Genomic DNA, 19,626 nt, shown 5'->3' with positions numbered 1-19,626 from the left:
AGGATAATACATAACTGAGGTTTATCCCAGGAATACAGGATTGGTTTTAATCTTCAAAAGGCAATGTAATTCATTATATTAACAAACTAAAAACCAAAACCCATATTACCATCTCATTAGATGCAAAACAGGCATTGATAAATCCAACTTCCATTCCTGAGAAAAACTCTTAGCAAACTAGAAATACCAGTGAACTCAACCTGGTAATGGGCATCAATGAAAAACTTTCAGCTAACATCATTAAAAGTGAAAGAAAATGCTTTCCTCCATAAAATCAGGAACAATACAAGGATGTCTGCTCTTACCACTTCCATTCAACATTGTACTACTGGAGGTTCCAGGTAGTGCAATCAGGCAAGATAAACAAAAATTCTCCAGACTGAAGAAAAAGTTAAATCTCTACGTTCACAAGCAATATGATTCTCTATGAAGAAAATCTGATGAAATCTACAAAATACCACTACTAGAACTAAGAAGTGAGTTTAGCAAGGTCGCAGGATACAAGATTAATATACAAATATCAATGAACAATCAAAAATTGAATTTTAAAAAGCGGGAATTTTACACAAACATCAAAAATTATGAAATATTTATGAATAAATCTGACAAGACAGAGTAAAAAATATTGCTGAATCCCTAATCGGTTTGGCTCAGTGGATAGAGCGTCAGCCTGCGGACTCAAGGGTCTCAGGTTCGAGCCCGGTCAAGGGCATGTACCTTGGTTGTGGGCACATTCCCAGTAGTGTGCAGGAGGCAGCTGATCAATGTTTCTCTCTCATCGATGTTTCTAACTCTCTATCCCTCTTCCTTCCTCTCTGTAAAAAAAATCAATAAAATATATTTTTAAAAAAATATTGCTGAGTCCTGGCCGGTTCTGAGTGGTTAGAGCGTCAGCCTGCAGACTGAAGGGTATCTTGGTTGCAGGCTTGATCCCCTGCCCCCAGATAAGGGCACATGCAGGAGGCAATCATTCGATGTGTCTCCTCACATGTATGTTTCTCTCTCTCCCCCTCCACTTTCTCTAAAAATCAATGGAAAAATATCCTCGGTGAAGATTAACACTATATATATATTGCTGAAATTAAAGAAGGCCTAACCTGTTAGATACTTTATTCATGAATCAAAAGACTCATTATTATCACATTTCACAAAATAAGATATAGATAGAGATGGCAAATCAGCACATAAAAAGATACTCAACATCATTAGTCATTATGAAATATAAATTAAGCCCTAACTGGTTTGGCTCAGTGGATAGAGCGTGGGCCTGCAAACTAAAAGGTCTCGGTTTTGATTCCAGTCAACGGCACATGCCCAGGTTGTGGGCTCGATACCTTGTAGGGGGCATGCAGAAAGAAGCCAATCAATGATCCTCTTTCATCATTGTTCTCTCTCTCTCTCTCTCTCTCTCTCTCTCTCTCTCTCTCTCTCTCTCGCAGAAAGAAGCCAATCAATGATCCTCTTTCATCATTAATGTTTCTCTCTCTCTCTCTCTCTCATGCAGAAAGAAGCCAATGATCCTCTTTCATCATTAATATCTCTCTCTCTCTCTCTCTCTCTCTCTCTCTCTCTCTCTCTCCCCCTTCCTGAAATCAATAAAAAATATATTTTAAAAAGAAATACAAATTAAAGCCACAATAAGATGCCACTATACACCTATTAGAATGGAAAATTTTAAAGGACTGACCATAGCAAGTGCTGGAGAGCATGTGGAGGACCGGGAGCTTCAGACACTGCTGATGGAATGTTAAATGGTACAATCACTTTATCAAGCAATTTGACAGTTTCTTAAAAAACTAAATATATACCTACTACATTACCCAAACATTCCACTCCTATTATCCACACAAAAAAGGAAATATATGCCCACATAAAGACTTGTTTGTACACAAACATTCATAGCAGCTTTATTTATAACAAAAACTGGAAACCCAAATGTCCATCAGTAGGTGAATAAACAAATTGTGGTATATCATAACAATGGAATACTTCTCAACAATAAAGAGAATGAACTATTGATACACACAAGATGAATGAACCTCAAGACAATTATGTTGAGTGAAAGGAGCCAGACATCACACCTACAAAGAATATACTATGCACCATATATTTAAAACTCCAGAAAATGCAAACTAAGGTAAAATAACAGAAAGCTGATTAGTGGGTTGCTTGGGGGCTGAGGGAGGAAATTACAAAGTACAACAAGGAAACTTGATGGTGAATGACTGTCATGATTATAATGGTTTTAAAGGTGTATACATATTCCAAAATTTAAACTGTATAGTTTGTATACATGCACTTTGTCAATTATGCCTCAATAAAGCTGTTTTTTAATGAAAACACTTGTATCTTTCAGAAATTTTCTAAAGATAGGCAAGTATGCATACAGAATATTTTTCCTATTTTACACATAATACATTATGTATCTTTTCTCATTTAACATATGCAGACATCTTTCTATATTAGCAGAAATGATTTACCTCATTTTTTTGGTAACAGCAACATAGTATACATAGTAAGGATGTACCATGATTGATGGGCATTTAGGTTATTTCTAATTTGCTACTGTAATACTGAAATGAAAATATGTTGCATATATTTCTATGCACACACACATAAGCAAGGGGTGCATGCATTTAAAATGTTTATATTGTCAAATAATCCTCTTAAAAAGCCTCTCTCAGAACCTACATGAAACTTAGAATTAATTTAGCAAGGTCATGAAATGTAAGTAGCAACAATTTAAAAATTTAAAAAAAAGGAACTATTTAAAATAACACTAAAGCCCAGCCAGCCTGGCTCAGTGGTTGAGCGTCAACCTATGAACCAGGTTTGCATCCAGGTCAGAGCATATGCCCAAGTTGTGGGCTCAGGAGGCAGCCGATCAATGACTCCCTCTCATCATTGGTGTTTCTTTCTCTTTCTTTCTCTCTCTCCCCCTCTTCCTCTCTAAAATCAATAAAAATATATTGAAATAAAAAAAAACTTTTAAAAATCAAGTAACTAGAAATAATCCCCCAAAAAGGAACCAGACCTCTACAGAGAAAACTACAAAACATTAAACATTACTGAAAAAAAATTAAAGATATAAATAAGGAGGGGCATACAATGTTGAATTAAAGGACATAATTATATAGATGTTCTCAAATTTATTCTAGAGTCAATAAAATCCTAATCAAAATACTTTTGTTGTTACTCTCCTAGTACTGAAATTGACAAGTTGATTGGTTTTAAGATGTATAAAAAAATGCAAAGTGCCAAGAATAACCAACGCAATCTTGAACAACAAAAAAACTGGATGACTCGCACTACCAGATCTTGAGTTATTTCAGACCTACAGTACTGCAATGGCACTATGACAAATAGACCAACGGAACAATAAATGGTGCTGGATCAATTGAAAACCTATAGAGAAAAATAATATTTTTAACAACTCCCTATTATCATGAACAAAACTCTAGATGATTCTAGATCAAGATATGAGAGGTCAAACACTACTTTAAAAAAACAACATAAAAGATTAATGATCTTAGGGTAGGCAAGTATTTCTTAAATAGGACATATAGAGCACTTACCTTAAAGGAAAATATGGATAAACTGGACTATATCAAAATTAAGTACTGTTCATCAAAAGACATTATGAAAATGAAAAAGCAAGGCAGAGGATGGAAGATTATTGTAATAACAACTCCAAAGATATAATACTTTCTAAGTTATAAGTACTTCCTAAAAACCATTAAGAAAACAACTCAACAGAAAAACAGGCAAAATTGAGTATTTAACAAAATATCCAGATATCCAATAAACTTATTAAAAAGTGCTATCTCATTAATCACCAGGAAAATGCAAAAACCAGAATGAGATACTACTATATAAACCCACCAGAATGCTACAGCTAAAAATAGTGACCATATCAAATGCCAGTGAGGATGTGGAAGAAATGGGATTCTCATTCACTACTGGTAGGACAGTAGTGAAAACAGTACCATTTTGGAAAACTGTTTTTGCAGCATCTACTAAAGCTGAACAAATGTATTCCCTATGACCCAGTAATTCCATTTTTAGGGATATGCAACATTAATGTACACATGTATATACCAAAAGACATGTACAGGAATGTCCGTAACATTATTTGTAACATCCAATAATTGAAAATAACACAGTGCCCATCCACAGAATACATGGTGGTGTACTAACACAACAGAATACTATAGTCATGAAAAACACTACTGTTAGGTAATGACATGGACTAACCCCACAAATACAAAGTTGAGAAAGTTGTATGATCCCATTAATATCAAGTTCTAAAACAGGTAAAACTAATCAACGGCGATCAAGATACTGGTTTAGTTGCCGGGGTAATCACCAAGAGAAAGCATGAGGGAGTCTTCTAGATACCGGTCCTGTTCTATTTTTTGATGTGAGTGGTAGCTAAATGTTGTGTTCACTTTATTAAAATTCATTAATTGTACACTTTTAATGTATTTTTTATACTTAAAAAACAACAACTTACTTTAAAAAAATCCCAACGTTTCTCTACATCCTCACAACAGTATAACCTAATCTTTGCCTAGGTGAAAACAGCATCTCATTTTAGCTTACACCTCTTTAATGCAAATGAAGGTTTTTTTGTTTGTTTTTAAAGGTTGTTCCTTTAATTCTATTGAAAGCAAATTCTGAGTGTTCAACAGGTATTATGGCCTGTTCAAGCATAGCCACAAATGTGTCAATTAATGGGAAAGAAGTCCAAGGTGCTGAAGTAAGCCCTATCTGCTATAGCACCACAATTTTAAGTGGCAAAAGGTCTTTGTAGAAGACCCAAAACCAAGCAAAATGGGATGGGAGCATGAGTGACAAGTGAGTGCCAGAGATTAGGTCTAACTGGAAAAACGGCCAATGATAGCTTTAGACAGAAGCCCGTGGACATAATTTGTACTGTCCAGATTATACAAGTACACATTCGTCATTTCAATTGAGATACAAATGTCTAAAATTCAAAGAACTTTAAGAAAAGCAATCTGCAGCCCTCCTAAAACATAGCAAGTCTTAACTAAAACCTCATTGTGAGCTGATGGTGCAAAAGTACCAACCTAAGATCTTCCCCAAAGCAGTAACTAAGACAGTAAAAAGCTAGAAAGTAATGTATTTTAGAAATATTTCCACCAAAAGTGGCTAAAAATGAGGTTGACCTGAAGGTATTAAGACTTTGGTTCTCTAGAAAACTGTCACAGCACTGAGGCCATTTGACAACCTATAACCACTGATTATTCACTTGTCCAAGCTAACCTAAATCAGAACTGCTCCAACTGTAAAAAATACTAATTCTTACTTATAAATTAAGCTACAGATAAAAAACAAATTGCCAAAAAATTAATCTAGGTAATAAGCCTTCCCGACTCTTCTTTTTTAGACAGTAGCCACCTCAGAGCCCTTTATTGTTTACATTGTTTTAATTCTGATTAAAAGATTATAGCTTTTGAAGAGGTATCTCAATTGCAAAACATATGCTTACCTCAGAAATGTTAAAATATACATATCTTAAATGATCACTTTAAGATAGAGAAAATTGTTTCAATAAAACACTGAGTTTTCATACACAACAAAAAGGTAGAATGGCTTAACGATTAAGAGCATGGGCTCTTTAGTCATAAGAACCTACCTGTGAATCCTGCTTGATTACTATCAGCTCTGTAGCTTTGGGCAAGTTCAACTTTTCCCTATTTCAGTTTTCCTATTTGCAAAATGCAAGTGACAGCTCACCTAATTATCACCACCTATGCGCTACATTGCAAATACATCTTAATGTAGCACAGTTCCCAGTCTATAGTTAATAATCAGTTAGCTAATTATTGTCAATATCAATTATAAGCCTAGTAACTATGATTTATAAAACAAGATAGGGTTGACGTTGGTCATCCAGGTTGCATTAAGAATCACCACCTCTAAAAAAATCACAATTCCTTTAATCGTCCATCTTAAGAATTTTACCAGGAATCCCTGTGAACTATAACTTGTAACAATCTTCAAAACAAAGATCTTTATGCCAGTTTTTCAGCATGTTCTCTCTTCTCTATTGTCCTAGGATCAAGAGCATAGCAGCTGATTTATAAACTATTACGTGGCACTTGTCTGGGGCAGGAGCCAAGTTAGAAGTTATGATTTACTCCATAACTTCCCCTTAGAATGACCTAAGTTCATTCTCATCTTCCTAAAAGCAAAATATAACATTTGCTTTTCTGGCCAGCCATCCCAGAACCCAAGCATAGGTATCAACCCAATTACTGGCACTAACATTTTAGAAAACATTTGAGTCTGAAACTTTTTTCAAATCAGCCGGTTGGTGTGGCTGTTGGTTGGAACATCACCTGTACATCAAAACAAAAACAAAAACAAAAAATGGTGGTGGGTTCAATTCCCTGTCAAGGCACATACCCAGGTTGCAGATTCGATTCACAGTTGGGGCACATGCAGGAAGCAGCCAATTGATGTTTCTCTCTAAAACCAATAAATACCCCTAGCTGGTTTGGCTCAGTGGACAGAGCATCGGCCTGCAGACTGACGGGTCCCGGGTTTCATTCTGGTCAAGGGCACATACCCAGGTTGCAGGCTCAATCCCCAGTAGAGGGGGTGCAGGAGACAGCCGATCAATGACTCATCACTGATGTTTCTCTCTCTCCCTTCCACTCTGAAATCAGTAACAAAAATTTTAAATCAATAAATAGAACTTTTCACAAATCAAATCACTAAGAATATTTAAAACACAAATTAACTGCCTTCAAGTTACAATGGTAACTCGAGTTTCTCTAGAAATCAATTGACCCTCAAAGGTGACTAAACCTAGAGCTGAAAAACTCCACCTTTCCTAACCAGCTATAGGACAGAGTCCCCTTTCTGCAGTCTTCCCATCTGTGACAGGGATCTTTCTAAAGACCTGCACCAATAATCACTCTTTTAACTACCTCATTCGTTTCCTTGGGTGGCAGGTTTTCTCTCAATAGCAAGATTGCCACATCCTTAAAGACAGGATAGGTAATGAATTGATTTGGACTACTTAATGTTCTTTACAGCCAGGTTACAAGTCATTTTTTTCCAAAAATATACATCATTTATGAGAAACAGACAAGTGATTTATGAAAGAAAAAGAGACCTTTTCACATTCAGGCAAATAATATCACTGTGTTTAGGCTAGAGATTTTATTTTAAAAAGATAAAAGATGGAGGCGCAATAATATTTGGCATTTTTAATTTAGGTTTGTTTTATTTAAGTTTAATGTTAATTCCATGCTGTGTTTCAGTAAGAACAATACAGATTCTGTATCTGTGGCTCCAGTCAGATATCCAGTAGTACAAATTAGCTTCAAGTTACACATACTGAACAAAAGAGGTTGAGCGAGCGAAGGGGGTGGGGGGTGGGGGCAGGGGGGGGGGGCAGGGAGAGGGAAGGAGAAGAAACAAAGAATTGAACACGCATGCAGGCTTTTCCATACCACCTTCAACGCTAACCTGCTTCAGAGGGAGAGTAAAAGTAGGCAAGAATGAGCAGCCACGGATTATTGAACTGTTACCAGCACCATGCTTTTCAGCAGAGTTTGAATACTTTTTACAGCAAAACCATTACAACAAACTCCCCAAACAACCTTTAACCACCTCAAGCTAACACCCAATTAATCTTAAACATTGGTATAAAATTCAATTTAAACAATTAGAAAAAGGAAAAATGATACCACATATGCCACTATAGTGTGATTAACCTCTCTTAGATGCTTGCTTCACCTAGAAGTCTAATGGCTTTCAAATGTAATTTCCATTTCTAATGGTGACCTTGCCACATCCGGCAGGAGACAATACAGTAATGCTGAAAAAGCCTCTATGCAGTCCTGTTAGTGTCTTAAAGAACCTAAAAGCTGGGACCAGTAAAATCCACAGAAATTCACTCTTGCCTTTAAGAACTTTTGAAAACTGTTTTTAAAAAAAAACCAACAGGGCAGGAACCTAAATTCTGAGACCAAATGTAAAAGTCAGATTTGGTGGTTCTCAGTGACAATGGGGGAATTTCCAAGAGGGAGTGGGATGGGAAGGAGTGGGGGTGGTCAGAGATGGTTTCTCTTGTTGGCTTTTATGTCTCACTGATTTTCATCTTCCACATCCTGCAGCGCTTCTTTATTCTGCTCTTCACCTGCAAAGAAGAATAACAGTTACTTATTTCATACTGACTAGGCTGTCATGGTCACAAACAAAGGTATCATTCCAAACAAAAAGACCCCTTTACATTTGCTACAATTGGTATTAAACACACAGACAAGCAAAGAACTTCTACCATCCTTGATACCTGAGATGCCTAAGCCAAAAGGTGCTGCTGGATCAAAATCTTAAATGGTCAATAGTTAGAATCAAAAAAATAACTGACACACAGTAAAAATCAATGTTTTTACCCTCAATAAGCTCTTGTAGACAGCCATGGTAACCACATTATTAAAATGATTTTCAAGCTTTCATGTATATCGTGTCAAAATATCCTTTTCTCAATAACCTCACTTCATCAAGAATCAGGAATATATTTTACAATTTTTTGCAAAATCTAATTTACCCACAAGCTTCATATCAGAAATGCTTCAGGAAAGAAAACCGAGCAGTAAAATGTTCCAAAGGCCTTCTACAGTTTTAGAGAGAGGATTCTGCTTTTGTAAATATTTTATATTTTGTATCTTGGCCAATCATCTACCAAACCATAACCAGATTTCTCACTTCAGAGTGAAATAACACTCAAACCAGACCACTGAGGTTATTAAAGAAGGGCATTTGGACCAGTTCTCTCATGCCATTTTTCTTTTCCCCTTGAACATGACAATTAGCCTGAAGAGTTTCAACTGCACTAGGACATGCAATAGAAAGCCAGCCTATTCATCTATTAACAAGCATTAAACAGGTCAGCCATAATAAAGAAGCATGCACACTTTAGCTAAAAAATAAAACAGGTAAAAGTTACATTTTGTGCTTTAACCCTTTGAGTGCCAACCAATATCCTAGGAACTATGCTAAAATTGCCAAGGCATTTTTGCTGATTTTACAGCAGTTTAGGAAAAAAAAATATGAATCACAAGTAAATGAAGTTACATATTCAAAAACTTAAGGAAACCTTTACTACATTTGTTTTCTGCACTTAGGTGCCATCTGTCAATAAAGGGTGAACTACTAGCATCTAATAGTGACACTGCAGGAGGAGCGTGATAGCGCTCCCCAGCACTCTAGGCGTTAACAAACCATTTATAATTCTTACATATTACTAATTTGAATCAAAATTGAAAAAAATCAATGAATTGATTCAAGAATCATAATATGACAGTTCAGACCATCCATTCATACTGCTTGTTAAATTAATTAGGATGGACAATAACACTAACACTGATTGCCTACAAACATAAAGCATTTACCCTTAGAATTTTTTAAAAGTCTTAAAGACATTGATATGATAAACGAGCAATAACGTTTAAGTAAAGTTTAGTTTGTCATTTCAATTTTCCTTTGTGATAAAAATCTTTAACATAGATATGTGACTAAAAAGAACTTGAGGGACATAAAGATTTTTTACTTATGTACAGAAAAAGACATGCAAAACACAAAAATATCCATTTACTGAGGAAAGAAATGATGGACCACCCAGCTATTCTTCCCCCCCAAGAATAATGTATTCAAACTTAGGAAATGATAGGAACATTCACTCACATTTTAAACAGCAATATGCTGCGCCAAAATATGGTTAACATACGACAATAGAGCACACTCTAATTCACTCAAGCAAACATTAGATTTGCCAAAAGTTCCAAGTAACTTTGGCATAAAAATATTGTCACATAAATCACACCCAACCAAAGGTGATAGAGAGTAGCAGATCATAATTATCTTAGAATGATTTGCATCCTGGAATGTACAACAGGCAGTTTTGTAAGCAACAGGATGATGATATGCAAGCATGATTAGTGAAGAACCAAAACTTAAAAGCAGAATTCACTGTGCCATGATAATGACTTACAAAGTAGTTTTTAGGAAAGGAAGAGTTGGATTTTCCTTTAGGAATCTATAGTGCAAGGAGAAAGGGAGGGAGAACAATCACATGAAAGCAACATTACAAGAAAAATAAACCAAGAGAGCAGGACAAAGGAAAAACAATGATTTTTAGGCAGAGTTAGATTTTGGTCTTTTTACTTTATATAAACTTCACTCTAAGAAATACTGTTCCTTTTCTTTTACCTTTAAAGAGGATGAAATAATATCCTTTTTAAAGGTATGCAGAAGAAAAGTTTTCCTTGGATGTATTTCTTTGCCCACTGTTTCTAGATTTTGGAGGAGGAATGGGGGGCAGAGAAAACACACATTTCCTTTCTGTGGATCTGCATATGAAACAGTCCTCTCTGATCACAGACTAAGAAAAAAAGGACTGAAATGGCCTCATGAGAAAAAGTTGTGATCCCTTTAAAGAATTATGTCCCAACACAATCAGACATAACATATTCTGCAATCATAAAACATAAAAGTGTATAAAAATAAAAGCTTGTGAACCACATATTTTTCCTTTAGAAATCCTCAATTCAAATGTTTGGCACAATTTTTCCTAGTTAGTAAAGTAAAAAAGGAGAAAACCATCTATATAATCCTTACTCTAAATTCAAGTAACATCCTGGAAAACTACCAATTCTATGACCACAATTCTCCTATCTTCAGCATTGATTCTAAGTCACAAAACAAATTTAATAATTCGTATGTAATGCTATACCTTTTAGCAAAACTAGCAATTTCCTAGTACTCACAACAATTTATAAATTCAGGTAGTTTGTTAATTTTAATAAAAGGTCAAGATACTACTTGAATTTTCTATTGTTTTAACTAGCATGTTTCATAATTCCTAGTATTTTATAATAAAGTGAAAATTGGTATGTTTCAAACAAATTTAACAAGCCAAGCCAAAACCGGTTTGGCTCAGTGGATAGAGCGTCGGCCTGCGGACTGAAGGGTCCCAGGTTCGATTCCGGTCAAGGGCATGTACCTGGGTTGCGGGCACATCCCCAGTGGGAGATGTGCAGGAGGCAGCTGATCGATGTTTCTCTCTCATCGATGTTTCTCACTCTCTATCTCTCTCCCTTTCTCTCTGTAAAAAATCAATAAAATATATTTAAAAAAAAAAAAAAAAAATTTAACAAGCCAATTTACAAAGTAAAAAGGATCTGAAGCAACTAGATTTCACTAGATTAAAAAAAAAAAAACTTTTAAGATTAATCTTATGCCGCCCTAGCTGGTTTTGCTCAGTGGATAGAGCATCGGCCCGCTCAGTGGATAGAGCATCGGCCCGTGGACTGAAGGGTCCCAGGTTCGACTCCAACCAAGGGCACATGCCAGGGTTGTGGGCTCGATCCCCAGTAGGGGGTGTGCAGGAGGCAGCTGATCAATGATTCTCTTTCATCATTAATGTTTCTATCTCTCCCTCTCCCTTCCTCTCTAAAATCAATAACAATATATTTTTTAAAAAATTAACCTTATGCTAATAAAAACCTTCCCAACTATAAAAACATAGGTAGTTTATAGAAAATATCCTATTAGATTAATCTTATGCTAATAAAAACCTTCCCAACTATGAAAACAAAGTAGTTTAAAGAAAATATCCTATTTTAGCCCGGCTGGTGTGGCTCAGAGGTTGAGCATCGACCTAGGAACCAAGAGTCACACATGCCCAGGTTGGGGGCTCAATCCCCAGCAGGGGGTGTGCAGGAAGCAGCCAATCAATGATGTTCCTCTCACTGATGTTTCTATCTCTCTGTCCCTCCCCCACCCCCCCCCACTGTGTGTGTGTGTGTGTGTCTCCTATTTTTAAATGATTCATTTCATAAGATGACACCCGATAACAAAGAAACAGTATCTTTGGTTCTGTATAAAAACGGAGTGACATATAGTCTACTATCAATCAATTCTCGGTTATCAGTGATAATGAACAAGAGTAGCACTAGAAAATATAAGCCTTATTTCTATCTAACATTGTAATTTAACAACTTGTAAGAGTTGGCATCAAATGTCTAAAAAAACAAAAAAAAATAACATTTCAACCCAGGTCATCTTCGTTATTTTTAGCCTCAAATAAATGTTCCCTGGTTCAGAGGTGTATAGTTTATTGATTAGGCCAATATGGCTTAACCAAGTCATAAGTTCAAAGATGATAAATTGGTCTTGAATCCCAGATTCATGGTAGTGGTTGCCTGAAGTGCTATGTTGAAAAGTAACCAACAGCTACATCTGGCTTTGTTGGAAAAGTGTGCAAGTAGGTCAGGTCACATGTGCTACATATTTCAAGCCAATCCTTGTCACATATCTAAATACTTTATATACTAAGCTCTAGAAGCTGAATCACCCAATTCTCACTTTAGCACCATAACCTGTCTAAAACCTGACTTTCTAGTAAGGAAAGTGACAATTTATATGCCTTGATACCCATTTTCAGATACACCTTTAAAAAGTAGAATACTTTTAAAGACAGTACAGTATGTTGATCCAGGAGACTACAGCTAGCCTCAAGCAATGAAACATGTACTTCAATTTGGGGAACATACCCTTAAAGCAGTGGTTCTCAACCTTCTTAATGCCGTGACCCTTTAATACAGTTCCTCATGTTGTGGTGACACCCAACCATAAAATTATTTTCGTTGCTACTTCATAACTGTAATTTTGCTACTGTTATGAATCGTAATGTAAATATCTGATATGCAGGATGTATTTTCATTGTTACAAATTGAACATAAAGCATAGTGATTAATCACAAAAACAATATGTAATTATATATTCAATATGTGTTTTCCGATGGTCTTAGGCAACCCGTGAAAGGGTTGTTGGACCCCCAAAGGGGTCGTGACCCACAGGTTGAGAACTGCTGCCCTTAAAGAATCTGCAGCCGAAACCGGTTTGGCTCAGTGGATAGAGCGTCGGCCTGCGGACTGAAAGGTCCCAGGTTCGATTCCGGTCAAGGGCATGTACCTGGGTTGAGGGCACATCCCCAGTGGGAGATGTGCAGGAGGTGGCTGGTCGATGTTTCTCTCTCATCGATGTTTCTAACTCTCTATCTCTCTCCCTTCCTCTCTGTAAAAAATCAATAAAATATTAAAAAAAAAAAAAGAATCTGCAGCTAAAACTGACAGCAAACCTTTTGTTTCCACTCTCTGCATCACCACCAACAACTGTAAAACAATCTATGGTCAATCACACTAGTTTGTCCTCCCCTATTTGTGTATGAAAATGATTCTTTGGAAATAGGCAGAATAAAATCTCCTTTAAAATAAAAAAAGAAGTGACAAATCTGGGCTTTTACCTCATTTAGAATAAACAGTAAATCCTCCACCTCACCATAAGATTAAGTTCTATAGATTACCCTAGTAATTGTTTACTACTAAAAACTCTAAAAACAAACAAACACCAGACCTCTTATTAAATAGGACCTAAGGGCAGGACATTCCATTTGCTGTACACAATCCAGAGGGGGGAAATCCTTTTTTGGATAAAAGATTTCCAGAGGATGCTTCATAAATATCTACTGATACATCTAGTTTAATCTGAGGACACAACTCAAAGCAGTGATTATGACACTCAAAAATACAATGAACTCCAGACCCCTAAATTTGAATCTGAGTAAGATAAAATATTCTTCCTCTCCCTCCATCTTTCAAAACACATTGTGAGGAAGAGGTAAACTAACAACCATTAATTAGAGGTAAAATTTTTAAATCTTTAAATATTAATGAAAGATCCCCTTTATCACCTTATAGCCCAGAATGGAAGAATGTACTTTGATACCTTTTTATAAAAATGTAGTAATTAAACTTGGATAGTTTGGAGGATAGTTTAGAGGAAATTGTAACTTGATGTAAAGAAATACCAAGGAGCCCTGGCCAGTTTTGCTCAGTGGATAGAGCGTCGACCTGGGGACTAAGGGATCCCAGGTTCAATTCTGGCCAGGGGCACATGCCTGGGTTGTGGGCTCAGTCCCCGGTGTGCAGGAGGCAGCCAATCGGTGATTCTCTCTCATCATTGATGTTTCTGTCTCTCTATCCCTCTCCCTTCCTCTTTAAAATCAATAAAAACATATTTTTTAAAAAAAGATATACCAAGGAGCCCTTGCCAGTTTGGCTTAGTGTCAGCCTGCAGAATTAAAGGTCCCAGGTTCGATTCCAGCCAAGAGCACATGCCCAGGTTGAGGGCTTGGTCCCCAGTAGGGGGCATGCAGGAGGCAGCTGATAAATGATTCTCTCTCATCATTGATGTTTCTCTCTATCCCTCTCCCTTCCTCTCTGAAATCAATAAAAATATATTTAAAAAAAGAAAGAAATACCAAGGAATTTCTAATAGTAAAAGATCCAACAACAGAGACACACATTTAACTTCAGCTTCCTTACCATCACCCTGCATGTCTGAAGTCCATAGTGTCAGATTATCACGTAACAACTGCATGATAAGTGTAGAGTCCTTATAGCTTTCTTCACTCAGCGTATCCAGTTCTGCAATTGCATCATCAAAAGCTGCTTTTGCCAATCTGCAAGTATTCACATAAATGTATTACAAAAATAAAGTTTAAAAACAGAATTAGAAATGTTAGGCATCACTCTTTTCTTCAATTATCCCACAATATGTAATAGTGACACTGAGTACTTGGGTTTAGGCATTGAAATAAAGGAAAAGCACATGTAACTGATGAAAATTAACTTTCTACTTAATTTTGTAATCTGGCAACTTTTGGACTAAATAACACTTTCAGAACATCACTTCTTACTATGCTTTCAGCAAGCCTATCAGTAAATAAGACTATATAGACCAAATTCCAAACTAAAGCACCACCAAAATATATGCATAATAAAGGTATTTCCAAGTCCCAGTCAACAGATCACTTATTTAACAAAGTTTTAATGCAAAAATAAACTCAAAAGTTTATTTTACTGTCCAAAGACAGTATCACAGTTTAATTCAATAGAACTTAATGTTAATGGAAGTTAATGTTTGTTTCCCAAAACAAACAAAAAAGGGCAATATAGAACCTATGGAAATGTAATCATAACACTCATTTACTGTTAGTTTAAAATAAACAAAATCCACATTTATTAAGCACTGTGTACTATGTACAACAAGTGATGTTAGACACAAATGGGGAAACAGAAAAGAGGAAAAGGAGCCATAGCTGGTTTTGCTCAGTGGATAGAGTGTCGGCCTGCAGACTGAAGGGTCCCAGGTTTGATTCCGAATCAGGGCACATGCCCAGGTTGTGGGCTCAGTCCCCAGTGGGGGGCATATAGGAGGCAGCCAATCAATGATTCTCTTTCATCATTGATGTTTCTCTCCCCACCCTCCCTCTCTGAAATCAATAAAAAATAGAAAATGGAATAGTATAGAGAGCATAAGCATGCCTATATTAAAAATATACCTAACAAAGACTGAAAGCTTATAAAAGTAAATATATTATAACTCTTCTGCTTCCTTTTTCCCACTCTCTAACAAGTTAGAGATTCTTTTTAATCTACCAACAAAAATTTTCCCCATCAACCTAATTATTTTAACTGCTCTCCTAGTGAAATGAGATAGGTTCACCTTGAATTAAGATACCTGTGGTTTTATAGTATACAAAGCACACAAAGCATTTTCACTAAGAGCCCAAAGAATGCTTTATTACATGGCCAACCTTACAAAGGCTGTCCACAGAGTACAAGACAGAAAACCAAATAGCTATTCTCTTTTGTAACCTTCTTGCCTTTCATAGTGAGAGTTTTTGTTCTCCTCCATAACTTACCTGCAGGCACGGTCAGGGGAATTAAGAATTTCATAGTAGAATACGGAGAAATTGAGAGCAAGACCTAAGCGAATAGGATGTGTTGGTGGAAGTTCTGTCATTGCAATATCACTAGCAGCTTTGTAAGCCACTAGGCTGTTCTCTGCAGCCTCCTTCCTGTCATTTCCTGTGGCAAATTCAGCCAGATACCTGTGGTAGTCCCCTTTCCTAAAACAAAACAAAACAAAACAAAAACCAGAATTAGAAAAATGCTTTTTAAATGAAAAATAACTGTTAAAATTTCTACGTAAAGAATATATTAAACTGCCGAAGCCGGTTTGGCTCAGTGGATAGAGCGTCAGCCTGTGGACTGAAAGGTCCCAGGTTCGATTCCGGTCAAGGGCATGTACCTGGGTTGCGGGCACATCCCCAGTAGGAGATGTGCAGGAGGCAGCTGATCGATGTTTCTAACTCTCTATCTCTCTCCCTTCCTCTCTGTAAAAAGTCAATAAAATATATTTAAAAAAAAAAAAAAAAAAGAATATATTAAACAATTAACTGGTATACTTCAGTAATTTTTTAATAGTCTCTTTCAGGAATAACTAACACATCTATTTAATTTTCCTCCTTAGAGATTTCCTGTCAAATATAAGCAAAACCCTAGAGAAATTAACAACCTCAAAAACAAATTTATCACTTGATAGGCTAGATTAAATAACAAAAATTATTCCAAAGAATGGCACAACAGTTTGTTAATCATGAAATAAAATTTTCATATAAAAATGTTAAGATTGAGCTACATAATGCTTTGCTGAAACTAGTGGGAAAACCACACACAGGCAAACAAATATAAATAGGTAAAGCAAAACCTAGTACATTTTTACAGTAATAGTCTGACCATCTTAAATGCTGTAATATTAATATTTCATTAGCAGTGAATTTGCAAATGAGAATTCAAAAATTAATTTAAGTTTTGAGAATCACTCCTCCCATGTAACTATACTTCCAACATTAAAGAACTACTCTTATGTAAAAATTGAAAGCCTATATAGAAAAAGTGATGATTCTAAGAGGGCCAACATTTAATCTGACATTTTCCCTTCTAGTATAGAACCTACATTTTATAATAGAAAACCTTGGACTCGCCAGTGTTAGCTGCTGGAATGAGGTGTTTGTCCAGTACATCCAGAATGTCACAACAGATTAACTTTAGTTCAGTCTCAACCTGGGGGAAAAAGTCAAAAAATTGTTTCAGTCTAAGAAATTATAAATTATCACATATCTGGTTTTGAAGAAGAGAGCCATATTAAACCAAAAAGCAAAGAAAAGTTATCTCCAGGTTATAGAAATTATCTTATTTCTTTCTATGTGCTATTTATTAGTCAAGTGCTTTTTTAAAATTTATTTTGATTTTTTTTTAGAGGGAGTGAGCAAGTGAGTGAGGCAGGGAGAGAGGAAGAGGAAGAGAGAGGGGAGAGAGAGATAAACATCAATTAGTCGCCTCCAGCATGCATGTGGACCAGGAAACGAATCCGCAACCTAGGAATGTGCCCTGACAGGGAATCAAACCCACTACCTTTTGATGTACTTGGTGACCTCCAACCTACTGAGTCACATAGGCAAGAGCTTTTAAAAAAATGAACTCATAGTTCAGGTACAGAAGAGTAACACTGATTACTACTTACTAAGTGCTGCACATTTTTATTAAATTCTCTAATGAGGTACTATACTCAGAACCTCAGTTTTTCCATCTATAAATTGAAATACCTACTCTTTATAGGGGATCATTTAAAGATTAAATAACTAGAATATCTTACACAATTATGTATCTCCCCACTCAGAACAGTACACAGGAGAGCTGGAAAGTCTATAAATGTGGATTCTCCTTTCCTCCCCTTAACTCACTCCCCATGCTACTTTGTGTCTGCTTCTGTAAGTTCTCTCACTGTACTCTGTGTTATATGCCTATCTCTTCCAGTAGGATCAGTTTCTTTCCTTTTTTTTTAATATATCTCTTATTGATGTCAGAGGAAGGGAGAGGGAGAGAGAGATAGAAACATCAATAATGAAAGAGAATCACTGATGGGCTGTCTCCCTCCTAGGGATGGAGCCTCCCTACTAATTCCCAGGAGGGAAATCAAACCTCCTGGTCCATAGGTCAACACTCAACCACTGAGCCACACAAGTTGGGCCCATTAGGATCAGTTTCTTAACAGTAGCACTATTGACATCTTGGGCTAGATATGTTGTGGGAGATGATGGTCCTAAGTACATAGCACTTATGATTAGCAGTATTCCTGTCTCTACCGATATATGCTAGTAACACCCTCAAAATTGTGACACCAAAAATGTCTCTAGACACTGTGAAATATCCTCTGAGGAGCAAAATCACCCCCTGGATGAGAACCACTACATCAAGAGCTATCAAACTTTTTTGACCAAAACCCACAGTAAAAAAAATAATCTATATATATATATAAAAGCCAGAGTTACTGAACAACCGAACAACCGGTCACTATGATGCGCACTGACCACGGGGGGGGGGGGGGGGGGGGGGGGGGAGACGCTCAACACAGGAGCTGCCCCCTGATGGTCAGTGTGCTCCCACAGCTAACCTCCCACAGCCCCGATCAACCCCGATCGACGGCCAGGCTGAGTGACCCCACCCATGCACTAATTCGTGCACCAGGCCTCTAGTACTACATAAATGTATATACACATATATAATATGAAACAGTACCTCATAGAATAATGTCTAATGCCCTCTGATATTTTTCTATTAAAAGAAAATAACTAGCCCTAACCGGTTTAGTTCAGTGGAGTGTCGGCCTGCGGACTGAAGGGTCCCATGTTCAATTCCCATCAAGGGCATGTACCTTGGTTGCGGGCACATCCCCAGTAGGGGGTGTGCAGGAGGCAGCTGATCAATGTTTCTCTCTCATCGATGTCTCTAACTCTCTACCCCTCTCCCTTCCTCTCTGTAAAAAATCAATAAAATATGTTTTAAAAAAATAAAAAAATAACTAGACTGAGGACCCATAAGGATAGTCTCATCTTTGCACCCATAGTACCTAGCAAATTGTGTGGTGCGAAAGAGGCACACAAGTATCTGTTAAATACCACTAGGTGCTAATTTCAAGTGACTCTATAAATAAAGTATCTTGCAGTTACAACAATAAAAATTATTAAATTAATTATCTTCTTGTGTGGTTCTCAAAATTGAACACCACCCTCTGCAGCTTTCAAAGAAAAAAGTTCTTCACTTTTGCCCTAAAATATTATATGGCATATAAATCCTAATCCAGGTAAGCAAAAGATGCAAATCCACTAAAATATAAAATGTACATTATGTATGTGTACAACAAATGTACTAGGCTGTGATCTGAAATTCCCAACACAAGTGGCCCTGTTGGCACAGTGGCAGCGTGTCAGTCTCATAAAATATCCAATACCTAGCACACCTTTCTTTAAAGATATCTTGTATATAACAATCTCACCATTTGCCGATATTCCCGAATCATTTTTAGTTTGTCTTCTCCTCCCTTGTTTTCTTCTTTCTGTTCAATGCTGCTGATTATTCTCCAGGAAGCTCTTCTAGCTCCAATCACATTTTTATATGCAACAGATAGGAGGTTTCTTTCTTCAACTGTCAACTCCACATCCATCCCTGCTACTTTCTTCATTGATTCCACCATTTCTATAACAGAAAAGTGAAAATCAGACCTTACAAAGTTTTGTTAATACATCCCTTCACAGTGGTCTTTTTTCTATCAAACTAATGTAAAACAAAAAATAAAAACAAAACAAAAAACAAAACTTTGCAATCATCAAAATGTGAG

The 19,626-nt window shown here is 36.5% G+C and overlaps 1 protein-coding gene across 2 annotated transcripts in view; it reads right to left on the bottom strand.

Annotated features, from left to right (window-relative positions):
* Positions 1–7,226: 7,226 nt before the first annotated feature.
* Positions 7,227–19,626, bottom strand: part of YWHAE (tyrosine 3-monooxygenase/tryptophan 5-monooxygenase activation protein epsilon) — a 38,591-nt gene continuing 26,191 nt past the window's right edge. The window contains exons 2-7 of one of the 2 annotated variants that reach the window (XM_070394732.1): positions 19,285–19,484; positions 16,906–17,012; positions 15,809–16,015; positions 14,427–14,563; positions 10,031–10,075; positions 7,227–8,176 (exon numbers count right to left, since the gene is read on the bottom strand). In XM_070394732.1, coding sequence (XP_070250833.1) covers positions 10,068–10,075; positions 14,427–14,563; positions 15,809–16,015; positions 16,906–17,012; positions 19,285–19,484 — 659 coding nt within the window. In that variant the 3' untranslated portion in view covers positions 7,227–8,176; positions 10,031–10,067. The remainder of the gene's footprint in view (positions 8,177–10,030; positions 10,076–14,426; positions 14,564–15,808; positions 16,016–16,905; positions 17,013–19,284; positions 19,485–19,626) is intronic. The other variant, XM_070394730.1, reaches the window with a different exon arrangement.

The sequence above is a fragment of the Myotis yumanensis genome, unplaced genomic scaffold (assembly GCF_028538775.1).
Source record: "Myotis yumanensis isolate MYYU_CA2020_CCGP unplaced genomic scaffold, mMyoYum1.0.hap1 SCAF_16, whole genome shotgun sequence".
Lineage (NCBI taxonomy): Eukaryota > Metazoa > Chordata > Mammalia > Chiroptera > Vespertilionidae > Myotis > Myotis yumanensis.
Note: the sequence above shows the minus strand (reverse complement) of the source record. Positions and strands in the feature narration are given on the sequence as shown.